Source organism: Beta vulgaris, chromosome 4, assembly GCF_026745355.1.
Source record: "Beta vulgaris subsp. vulgaris cultivar EL10 chromosome 4, EL10.2, whole genome shotgun sequence".
Lineage (NCBI taxonomy): Eukaryota > Viridiplantae > Streptophyta > Magnoliopsida > Caryophyllales > Amaranthaceae > Beta > Beta vulgaris.
In genome coordinates, this window is record NC_079205.1 from 53554725 (window position 1) to 53567411 (window position 12687).

Below are 12687 nucleotides of genomic sequence, written 5' to 3' on the forward strand. Positions count from 1 at the left end.
CTCTAATGTTAGGTTTGTCTCTTTAAACATCAACTAGTTACGAAAGTCTTTCCATAAGGGAGACAGTTTTTCAATCAACAATATGGCAAGGGTATAATCACAAATATAGAGTCCTTCACCAGCCATAGCAATACTGATATTCTCATAGTCATGGACTTGGTCACTTATAGGTTTATCATCAACAAACCTAACCACTTACTAACACAATAATGTTTAGTTCCAGCATCATCAGTCCCATATTTCCCCTTAAGTGCATCCCAGATGTTCTTAGCTTGGTCAAACAAAATATATATATCAAGCAAAGCATTAGACATTTTCATCAGAAGGTGAGGTTACATCATCAAGAACATGCACGACATCAATTTGTTCGAAATAAGATTGCATCCTAATGGCCCAACGTTTATAGCTTTTACCATGTAACGGTTCTAGTTTGGACATGTTAGGAATAGTGAATTTGGAAGCCATAATCGTCTTTTAGATTGTTGCAATAAAATAAATAACTTACTAGAAAAGAATGTAATTAAAATCGATGTGACGTGGGAGAACCACTATCCTAAAAGACGATTCTTTGCTACCCCGGTGCAAGTAGAATCATCGTGATAACCCTCCAAGATTAGCACAACACCATAGTTTGTGTGCACTCACAAGCTACAGTTGGAGATTAGAATGTTGCCCAATATTAGAGAGAGAATTTTTGTGTGTTTAGGTTCTTCTGTGTATTAAAACTGATGGGAAGAGACGAGATTTATAAGAGGAACATAATCAATGAGAAACAGGAAGGCTAAAAATAAGGAAAGTAAATCAAGGCACAAATCTCGGAAGAAACGGCTAAGTATCTTGCTAATAACGGCAAGAACACGATTCTTGCAATTAGCTTCAACTCAAAACTGACTATGGTCCAAAGAGGACCACAGACCCGCAGCCCCCGCTCGCCACGAGCCCAACCCTATTGGCGCGTGCTTGTATGTTACCAATTCATTTAGCCCATTATCCAACAAGATGTTCTAATGTACTTCCCTATATAAATAAAAGATATATTTCCTCTGTTTCGTTTTAAATGCAACAAATGAATATTTTATCTCACAAATAATACCCTTTTGTTGCAGAAAAAATACTAGATAATTCTTTCATGTTGGACAAGGGGTGTTTCTAACTTTGAGCATTGTTGAACTTCCAATACATCAAACAAGAGGTAGATATAATGAAAAAGTCATCAACTCATCACATATCCCATTATAAGGTGGTCCCTTTATGTAGAGCATTGATCAAACTTTAATTTTTCTCTCGATAAATTAAACTTCAATCAAATCAAGCAATAAACGTTAGTCTTGGCATCATTTATTGTATAAATCATAATGAGCTTTTACACTATCTAAAATATTGTAAGAGTCCATCTTTGGTGAGACGGTCTCACGTTAGTGTTAACGTGAGACCGCTAACATCACGCGCGTACATCAAACCAGCAGTAGAATTAGTTAAGTGCTTGCACCTATTAGTTAAGCGCTTGCACCTATTAGTTATGCTAGCCTTAAATTGCTTCTGGATGAATTAGTTAAGTGCTGAAGTATATTAGTTAGACGCTAAGGTATATTAGTTAAGGTCTCACGTTGTCTCACGTTAAGACTAACGTGAGACCGTCTTTTATAAGACTTTGTGATATTGTAATGTACTTGAAAATAATTTTATCTATATTTTTTATTCAATTGTACCACATTAAATTTAGACGATCTACTCATAGTCAGTAAGAAAATTTCTTGTTAGAGCCTTGGATTGAAAGCATACTCCAATGATAAGGTCCTGATCTTTTCGACTTATTTTCAGTTTAGCTACTTTTTACAGTTTAGTTTCTCTCAGTTCAGTTCATAAATTCAATTTAGTTTCGTCAGTTTAGTTAATTCAGTTCAAAAGAATGGAGGCTAAGTTACATTAAAATATATAACTAAATATTCGTTAATGAGCCTAGAGCTTGGATTATATACGTGTAATGTGTGTGGTACTGTGGTGGTAGACAATTCTTGGATAGTTGGATCTATAAAAACACGGTTTGAAATGATTGAACACTAATGGGTAAGTGTCTGGATTAATTTTACTCCTCTCACTCTCTCTTTACTCCCTCTCTCTCATAAAGTAAAACAAATATACCCCAATCCTTAGTCCCCAGTCAAACTATGAATGCCAGGAAGGTCCAAAGACCGAATGGGAGATTACCTTATTTCATATAATTTGCACAAAATTACTTTATCTATTTCATACAATCACTAAAAACAATTTAACCTCTTCTGTTCAATTTACAAGAAACAGTGTAATCTGTTTCTTGAGGATTGCACGAAATAGTGTTAAATGTTTCATGAAAATTCCACGAAATTGATTAGTTACAGAAGAAAATAAAAACTAAAGTACTTACATCATATTAAAGTTCGTTTCGATCAAAATTATCGTTCATTGTGTATCAAATATAAATTTGTCAATTAGGTCTTTGTTAATTTATGTTTTTGTAATTATGAGAAGGAGAGATTTTTTTAGAGAGAAGGTTTTTTTAAAGAGAGAATATAATAATCAAAAATTTTAGAATTGCGTTTAGTAAAATGAGATTGCATTTAGTAACCCACGACAACAAAATAATAAAAGAAAAAAACATTGAGACAACAAAATCAAACTTTCCAGGACACAAAACAATTCTAGCACCCACGACAAAACTTGGGTAGGATAGCAGCAGGAAAATTTTATCAAATCTTCATAGATTGAATATTTCTAGCAAATTGAAAACAGCTGATAAAAAGTAATCATGTATAGATTTACTGAAGTTAACATTCCAACTTGGGGCGATATCCCTAATCAACAAAGGAGATATCCCTAATCTACACGATTCTGATAACACGAATGCTGCAAGAAAACAAGCACAACCACGTTTATAAGCAAACCATTGCCATCTTCAACTTCTCATTTTCTACTGCTTTTAGGTAAATATGGCTAAAATAAACACTGTATCTATCTCTGCCTTTCGGTTTCTAAGCCGAAGCCGGCACCTCCTTCTTCCACAGCTTAACCCACTCGATCATGGCATCAGCAGCATTAATAAACACAGAATTCTTTTCATGTGCAAACTTTTCCTTCACCAGTTTCGCTATCTCCAACATACACTCCTCCGCTTTAACTGCTTCAGGTGGCAATTTGATGGACTCGAAGAAAGGAACTGCATCCTCCATCAGCTTCATACCTTCCCAATCTTTCTTCAAGCTCTGAACTGCATCACCTCTTTCCTCCCTCCAGACGTATGGCAAACCAGTTTTCATGCCAAGCTTCAAGTGGTCGCACACAACCTTGGCACACATTCCAGAGAACACATCTTCCATGGTTTCCCATCTTAACTTTCCTTCCTTTGTTAGCTTCAAACCTGGGAACAAAGCGGGTCCCAGCAGCTCGCGGTTAAACCCTATGTTGACTCCACTTAATGGAGTCATGGCCTTTGCAGGAACGGTGAGAACAGCATCTACGTATCTAGTGTTTCTCTGCTCGGGCTTAAGGGCTTGGGTTGGAGCATCCAAGTCTGCTAAATTGAGCCAGAGCCCACAAGAGATAGCACATGGCACTCCTTCTCGCATACTAAATGGGTATCCGCGAACAAAGTCAGCTCCCTTGCGAAATGGGTCATAAAGGGTATTGAAAAAGAGAGGGGTTGCAGGGGTTGCAAGGTTGAAAAGATGCTGAGCAACAGCATCTACTTGGAATCCTTTATCATCTTTGGCTGGGATGCAATCATCATCAATTGAGATAACATATTTCTTCTTGGAGACAAGATAGCCATAGTAGCGACATGAATAACCAGAGAAAAGCTGGGAAGTCAATGAGGCTCCAACAGCCTTGTCCATCTCAGCCTTTGTATAGATCTTAACATTGAATCCATCTGGAATCTTCAGATCATCCTTCAGGTCAGGGTCTTTGACTATAATCAAGTGAAATCGAGAGAAGATGGGTTTCCATGCATTCATGAAAGATGTGAGATCAGACTGCAGAGCACCAATCACAATATCCACATCATCATCCTTAATGTTGAATTGGGCCATTTTTGGGTGTCTGTAAAGTATTAAAGATGCACAATTTTAGTCCACAAACAGCTAACTACGGCTTTCACAGAAGATCATGCAACGAAAAAAATCAGAACCGCCCACAGCATCCTGAAAGCAGAAAATGTTATCTATCAGACTAAAGCACATTCAACTTGTCTCTGATATGATGAATCAACCAAGAGATCAAGGCTAGTACTTACGGGTGGGAATAACAGGATTAATTATTGGCTGGATATTGAGCTCCTTGATGAAGGAAAGAACTTTGTCGTCGCCAGAAGCTATGAACAATTTCAAGATCTTCTCATTCAGTTTTCCAGCTTTCAGTGTTCTCTGCCAAAAATAATTTGTACAATGAACAGATTTTGCAGAGTAAACAAGCTGAATTATCGAATAGCAAGCCAAACAAAAATGGTGACATATCATTCAACCAAACATAACATCACACGTTGTACTTATAGGTCGGATTGAACCACAATAGCAGTCACCATATGAGAACCTTTGCCAAAAAAATATCAGATCAGAGGGATCTTGTTCCAAATTTCAACTTTCAATAGCTAAAACCTAATGACAAAAATGTTGCTTTATTCCAAGCTCAAAAGTGTTCCCAAATAGCAACATAGAGCCTCCAGAACAACCACAAACTCTATTCCGATTTCCGCAGATGGATTAAGCTATTAAGCAGAATTTCAACAATTATATATTTAGCATGGAACGACAAAGAAAGATGCAAGATCCTTCACACTGATGACATGACCTCACCAGCATCATGATCCCCGCATTGGTGGTTGTCCAGAGTTTAGGCCCACATTGTCTTAACCAGCAGCAACTTATACATGGAGAGCACATGAAGGAAGGTTGCTATCTTAGGTTCCTCCAAGCAAGGTACTAAAATTTGTACACTTAAACCTCCACAACCACCAGAAGTACCTAGTTGAGGTACCACCATGAATCACAAACCAGCACAGCCATCCAAAACATATATCACATCCATCTCAAATACCACCATACTTATGACCATCTAAGATACTACGAGCACGACAATCACCCGAACAACCTACGCCAAGATAGACCTATCCTATACCTCCCAGCCAGACCAGGAACAAAACATTCTCAACAAACGGCGATGTTAAGTTCTTCCTAACTCCTAAGAAGTTACCAAATATTGTACATCCAAACCAACAACAACTACCACAAAGCATTGATATACCATCAGTCCATCACAACCATCCAAGTCACCAACACCTATATATGTATTACCATAGCTGATATCGCCGCAGCCGCTAAACCTAACATTCCACCACGGCCAGCGGAACAACATGAGATTAAACTTCTTACATTCAATAGCATACACATACATTCATTAACCACAATAAATAGAAAACACAAACAACATAAAAAAAAAAAAAAAAAAACAGCAGCACTACTCAAACAAGAGCTAATTTCCTCGATTGATTTGTCTCAACATATCAAATTCAACCAAATTGCAAACGCAAATAGAAATCAATTAATGAAACAAAACAAATCAAGAATAAAACCTCTGCAAATTGAAAACAGCAGCACTACTTAAACAAGAGCTAATTTCGTCGATTAATTTGTGAAAACATATCAATTTCATCAAAATAAGTTAAAATCAATAAAATAAAACAAGAATCAAACCTCTGCAAATTGAAAAGGAAGCCGAGAAAACCTAATACGAACAATCAATCAGACACAATAAAAATTGAAAAAATTCGCAAATGAATAAGAGAGAGAGAAAAAGAGGAGAGAGAAAGCGTACGAGAAAGAGATCGAGAAGAATGTGAGGAGGAAGAGGAGAGAGATCAGAAAAAGAAGAAAGATGAAGAAGAGCAGTGTCGATTGTGAGGGAAAGCAACGTTGGCGGAGTAGTAGTTATTGTTGTTGTTGTTGTTGTTGTTGTTGTCATTCAAATATAAACTCAGTCCCTACTTTTATCCTTTTAGAATTGGAAAATCACTCTTTCTTTCTCTGTCCTTTTTTTTGCCCGTTGTTTGTGCGATGAGAGAGAGAGAAAAACGCAGGAGATGAGTGATCTGATGAAAGAGGAGATGTGGGGTGTGGCGTCAATCACGCGCTTCTCTTTTCGGTTACTGTACGTCTCTCGTGAATCCATTTCCTTATTAATTCACCGACATTTTGATTCATTCCTACTTTATTACAATCCTTTGGCCTTTGTGTATTGTTATTTTTATTCTTCTATCCTCTTTGACTATTGTGGATATGGAAACTTTGATCTTATTCTCTCTATTAGGAATAATAATAAATATATTGTTTGTTGTTATGAGATTAATGGAAATATTAATGTCCATTAAAATTGTTAATTAAGGACATTAATTTTTAATGCTTAATCATATTTCCATAACCTCTATGTGAGAGGTTTATATATGTTGACATTTTTGTAGCTAATAAATCTTATTAGCTGTCATGACACAAGATCCCTACCCAGAAACCATTAAAACGAAATTTTTGATTACCAAAACGTAGTATCATTTTGGACTATTTTCCACCTATGAACACTCCATTTTCGTTAATTAGAAAAGATAATTGATTCGAATACCCACCGGGCCACCGCTACTAGACTACTAGTCCGCATGGCATACCAGCTTAAAAGCGGGATACAAGGCTATACAACCCATAAATAAATGTCCCAACATTATGTTGCGATAAGAATTTAAACCCTGAACAATGCCTTGAAATTCAGAATGATACTCGTTCCACTGAGCTACCACATCTCGCTCATCCATGACCCATAATAGCCAGTAAAATACAAAAATTATTAAAAGAGGAAGTCTAATTTTAATATAAAAACAAACCTAGTTATTAAATGAATCAAATCAATTACCGAAAATTAAACTAATTACTGTTGGACGAATTCTCTTTTTATTATTAGGCTTACCATTGTCTAATTTAAAAAGGTAGTCTATTACAAGACAAACTCAATAAAATATATGTTCATTTTTGTCTTTCCAATAATTTTGTAAAGCCTAAACCAAGAAATGCAAGAGTTTTTAACATAAAGTTGGTGTACTTTCCAACGATTTAAGAAAATATAACTCACAATTCACAATCATCCTATTCAACTGTTTGACTAAATATTCATCCTATTTAATTTTTATTTTATATTTTCTCAACTTCAAGAGTAATACTTATTAGACACAAGGCTTTACTCACAATGCATTTGCCTCTCGTCCATTTTTTCCAATTAAGCAAACAACAAGCTACATTTTATTTATTTTTCTGTGACAACAAACCAAACTACATGACTTCTATTCTAAGTCCTAATACAGGAATAGTCGAAGTTGTCAAGAAGAAAAACATAGACAACTGGAAGAAAAAATGTCTAACTTCTAATTTAAGAGAACAATCTACTTGACACCGACTATCGACATAAGAAAGTGAAGCTTTTCGTTAATATCTGCAAGATCAGCTGGGTTCTTCGACGAGGCTGGTGGCTCGACCCCAGTAAAAACATAAAGAGCCTTAAGCTCCTCCGCGTATGAAGGTTGAGGAGTGGTAGTGTACCCCACTATAGTTCTCATAGCATTAATTTGCTCCCAAATTTTCTCCTCTTCCAATTTTACCTGCAAAAAGTCCAAAAATTATGAAGTTCATTTTATTTCAGATGTTGGATCATAGAAAGTTTCATAAATTAAGGACGGACACATGACCAGTACCGAAGTCCTAGTAACGTAGACGGAATCTTGTTAGTTAGTTTGATAGAAACAAGCAAGGATCTAACCTTGATTAACCCATCTCATGCGTCACATATGCAAGACATGAATGTAGAGAAAGTTATGAGGCTCACTCCGCTTTATATGCACAAAATGTTCACAATAGGTAACTAGGTAAGTGAAGGTTGCTTACACAGGCAGTTAGTATAACAGCTCAGTTTCCAGAAGACTTATCCTTAAGAACATTGTTTCTTTCATTACAGCTGATATAATCTACAGTTAACTTACACATAATTTTTACAATATTTCCGAGCGAGATCATCTGTAACACAAAAATAGGTTATCTCTCCCATTGTAGAAAAAAGCTTACAGTTACTTAAGTTATCAATTGCACCTAAAACAAGACACACTAACAATTCATGACAGCAAAGACATAAGATTATATTCGCTTACTAGTTGCTACTCGATTTCAAGAGAACTGTCCAAAACTCCAAAGCAATTTTTAGTCCAATTCCTCGACCAGAGAGCAAAATCTTAAAATATGCCCGTGGGAAAATTTCAAGGAAAGGAGGGACAATAGTAAAGCACATATTCGTGCATATGCAAGCCAACTGAATAAATCTACACAACCAATAACTTCTAACCTTCTCTGGACCAGCAGTAGTTCCTATGCCCAGCGCAATATCTGCATGTTCAGACACAGGCATCACAGACTCAATCACAACCTCGTGGTACTCAACAGTTACTTCGACCGCTTTGCTTAAAGATTGGTTTTCTCCTGCACAAAAATAAGCCAAACCCAATTCCTTCTACATCAAATTGTGTCTATTGCATTTCTGAAAAAACTAATTTTCAACGTCACAACTTGAAAACAGTGGACTACACTTAGATACACTAATATAAGTTGAAAGTAAAAGAACTTTGTGAGACACGATAATGCATTAGTAATTACCTTCAGGCATCTGGTCCAATGAATCTGAAATTCTCTCAGGAGCCACAGTTCCTTTATCAGACACATCAAACCCACTCTCACCAGCTGTTCCAGTTGCATCTTCATTAGAAAATAACAAGGTTCCCAGCTTATCTGAACTGGTTCCTTGGTGAACATCAGTAACAGTATGATCACCATCTATCTTCACATTTACCACAACCTGATCTTCTACCACAGATTTTGGTTCTTCTCGCATTAATCCACTCTCATCTCCTCTAATGCTTGTATGACTTAAATCTGCATCACTTTTGAGGCCATCTATCACTCCACCATCATTTGTGGCTGGCCCAACTTCTTCAGGAATGGCGGTGAGGTTAAAATTTTCCTTGTCTTGAGACAAATCCTTCACAGGAACTCCCCTGTTTTCTTGAGGTGTCTCCTTTGCTGGACTGTCTTCACTTTTCTGGTCAGTTTTACCCTCCTCCCTCATTTCTTCAATCAATCCCGTTGTCTCCCTTCTTAGTTCGTCCTCTTCTATGCCAGCAAAATTTCCCCTGTGCTTGTCATCTTCTTTAATGTCGCTTGGTGGTACAAAGGCCATGTCTTCCGTTACTTGTTCAACATTGTTCTCATTCTCCCCGTCAACATGAGCTGCTACTACAACTGCCCTTAGTGAGTCTCTTGGCATCCTACCCTCTTCATTCTCCATCAAAGAAATCTCCCTTTCTGCCTCTTGGATCCCTTCTAGTATCTCGGGAATTGCTTTTGACTCTAGATGTTGCTCCTCATCATCCATGTATTCCCCAACATCTTCCTCATACCCCCCTTCTTCAACAACCTCACTCACTTTTAGGGACCCTTCATCTAGTCCATCCTTACCGATGGGTGTTCTATCGTGATCATCAATTTCTTTATCATTTTCATCGGCAAATTCAATCCTCATTTCTGTCCCATGTTTAGTATCTTCTTCATATTCTTTCGAATCAACTTCAATATCCTCGATATCTATTCCATTTCTAGTATCCTCTTCAAATTCATTTAATGCACCTTCAGTGTCTGCATCTTCTTCATACCCCCTGTGAACGTCATCTCCATAAACCCCGTACTCTTCCTCGTCACTATACATCGGCTCAAAAGGAGTTGAAGAAGGCATTGGCAGCAAAATATTTAAAAGCTTCTCACCGCATGCATATGTGACAAACACAAAGCCAGCTGGTACGGAGAAAGCAAACCCAATAGCTGATAAAGCAACGAGAGGAGGAAGAACAAAGGGAGCAGACGAGACCACAACACCAGTCACCACCATTTTCTTTCCCAAATTTACCCCTTTTCTCCATATCCTACTTAACTTGCTATTGTTCTCATCACATTTTGAGTAACCCTCAAAATCCTCCATATCCCAGTACTCTTCATCACCAGGATCGAAATCTTCCATCCTGCGAGGCTATGACCACAACAAAGTATACAATTTAGTAGGACAAGTATTTGGCAAAGTGCAAATTCGACCAATCTAGCATGTTAAGAGCCAAGTAGTATCTTAATCAAGTATGCTAATTTAGGTGTTGCATTCAAAACATATGCCACAACATACATAGGATATTAAATACAGTTGGAAGGATGCCATATGGAGCATATTTACTAAAATTTGATTGCTATATGATATTCTAAAGTTAGTCGAGCCTACTAATTAAATATTAAAATGATTTGCTAACTGTTTATCATTTATGCTACTACTCTCTCTAGTCTCTACTGGGTGTTTTTACTAAAAGGCAGACCAGATCAAAGAGAAGATTTGATCCCGAATTGTAAGTTTCAGTGGTTCATATCCATTTAAATATCTTATAATTGATTCTATTTGTATCCAGTCCACCGAGTATTTTGCTAATTCTTTGGCCTTCACACTTAGAGGGTGTTTGGTATATAAAAATTTGATGTAGGAAACAGATTCAAATAAGCAATTCCATTTCTAATTGTTTGGTACAAGTGTTAAGTAACAAATACCATTTCCGGAGGAATTCACAATCCGCCAATTTGTTACCCTTGTCAAACTAGTGGAAACAAATCACATTTCCTTCCTCAATCATAAACCTCTCAATTGTTTCCATTCCACTAGGATACCAAATATTAAAAGTAACAATTATTATTTCCATTTCACCTCCTTATCCAAATCCTTTCCATTCCGTTTCCATCAACCATACCAAACGCACCCTTACAAACAATTTTGTATTTCATAATCTTTCACTTTCAGTATAGAATACCAACGCAATATAATCACGTCAATAAGACTACTTTCCCCTTTTTTACTTGCCTGACCTTAATTTTACTCGGTATCCCAGATACAAGGAGTAACATTACTAGTCACCTCAAAATGACAACCTCAGCCTGTTTTACCTGTTTAATCTAAATTATACAAGGTCTCCAAGATACAACATGTGTTTATACCCATAATAGACACTTAGATAAAGGGATTATTGCTAAACCTAATTTCTGACTGACAGTTCAGAAAAGCTCCTAAATTCATCGCAATACCATACATGTTGAGACTCTAGAAGTCCATCCTCAGCATCAGTTAAAAATCAATTCAGTGTGAATACAGAAAATTTGAATTCAATTGTCAACTGCTCCTATCGGAAATAGGATTTACTACGGATTAGAGCCATAGCACATGCTTTCATAAAATCGTACAATTTTCCAGCGAAAAGCGTTGTTTTGTTTTTGAAAGACTACAAAATAGCAATTGAAGAGCTTCTATCATCAATAAATCTTTCCCCTGCATATGTACAAAATCACCCGAAATCTAAACAAAGAAGTCTTACTAAGACAGATAATTTCTTTTTCCGTCTCATATTAATTGCAACAGTTCCTTTATGGTAATAAGTTTCTATATCTCTCTCCTCGTCACATGAATCCCAGGTCACAACATTGTGTCATCTCTAAATATTGCAAATTAATATCGAACGGAGGAAGTATATATGTATCTATTTTTGCTTTAATTCTACTTAATTATTATTAGTCTTCTTTACAAAAACAACATTTCTATATCTCAAATTTGTAATATGCATATAAACATATATGAAATTGGACCATCACACAATTTTCCAATTAGATAATAATCAAATCACAAATATGATTAAAATCATCGCCAATTTAAGCATACCCAAAAAAAAATAGGGGGGGAGGAGTACCTGAAGGGTTGAAGGTTATGGATGTGTTACACGTAAGTAGGACTGAAGCAAAAGTTCATGGTTTATTAAGAAATGTTAATGATATTTTGCTTATAGTTCGAAGAAAAGAATGTAAGGTTTTAGGTAGGGTTTTGGGATGATGATTTCACAATCCTATGATTTTGGAGGCGAGGGTAGGAGAGAGAAAGAAGAAGGATGATGAATTGACTGATGAGATTGAGAGGAGGGGACACGTGTAGGAAAGGAGATAGAGACAGATGGAGAAGAGAGAGAATATAAACTTGTAGATGCATCATGCATGCAACATCATCATGAATATGATTCATGCAGATGCAAGGTGAGGCAAGGCAAAGACATGGGCAACCGCTTCTTCTGCAAAGAATTTAGTTCTTGTGGATAATTGCTCTCTGGAAAAAAATTCAGAAATTGTTGGATAATGGCTCTTTTGGACAATATTCATTAGTAAGGGCGTAAAATATTTTTTTAAAAAACTTTTTTTAAAATCGGTTAATCTATACTAATATATTAAAAGGCATGCATAAACCAGGTTTTGATCCCGTGACCTCAAGTTCATGTACTAAAGTTTTAACCACTAGACCAAGTTGTATTTAGTGTTATCATATCAAAGTACAATATTAATAAATGAAATTTGTTCTTACCCAGGGCATAGCCCGAGCCTAATAACTAGTTACTCGCTCAATAATGAAAAATTATAGCACTTCAAAATGAAAGGAAAACAATTTTCTTTTACTTTCCTGATCTCTCTTGCACAATCCTCTTACTAGCTCCTTATTTTCCCTTTTATTTTCCTTCCG

The 12687-nt window shown here is 36.4% G+C and overlaps 3 protein-coding genes across 4 annotated transcripts; all 3 read right to left on the reverse strand.

The window, feature by feature from the left end:
* Positions 1-2770: 2770 nt before the first annotated feature.
* Positions 2771-4064, reverse strand: LOC104890796 (probable UDP-arabinopyranose mutase 5). Its single transcript, XM_010676388.3, has one exon. The coding sequence runs from the start codon at positions 4062-4064 to the stop codon at positions 3009-3011; it is 1056 nt and encodes a 351-aa protein (XP_010674690.2). The 3' UTR covers positions 2771-3008.
* LOC104890798 (uncharacterized) lies at positions 3784-6186 on the reverse strand. 2 transcript variants are annotated; one of them, XM_010676389.4, is made up of 3 exons: positions 5845-6186; positions 4268-4397; positions 3784-4074 (listed from the first exon to the last, which is right to left on the reverse strand). In XM_010676389.4, exons 1-3 carry the CDS (start codon positions 5989-5991, stop codon positions 4022-4024), a joined length of 330 nt encoding a protein of 109 aa, XP_010674691.2. In that variant the 5' UTR covers positions 5992-6186; the 3' UTR covers positions 3784-4021. The 2 variants fall into 2 exon arrangements, with proteins under 2 accessions (XP_010674691.2, XP_010674692.2); XM_010676390.4 differs by having other exon boundaries at positions 4034-4175; positions 5845-6173.
* A 1101-nt stretch (positions 6187-7287) lies between these two features.
* On the reverse strand, positions 7288-12134 carry LOC104890795 (hypothetical protein). The gene is made up of 4 exons (XM_010676387.4): positions 11873-12134; positions 8709-10131; positions 8401-8534; positions 7288-7666 (listed from the first exon to the last, which is right to left on the reverse strand). The coding sequence occupies exons 2-4, from the start codon at positions 10120-10122 to the stop codon at positions 7451-7453; spliced, it is 1764 nt and encodes a 587-aa protein (XP_010674689.2). The 5' UTR covers positions 10123-10131; positions 11873-12134; the 3' UTR covers positions 7288-7450.
* Between the last annotated feature and the right edge of the window lie 553 nt (positions 12135-12687).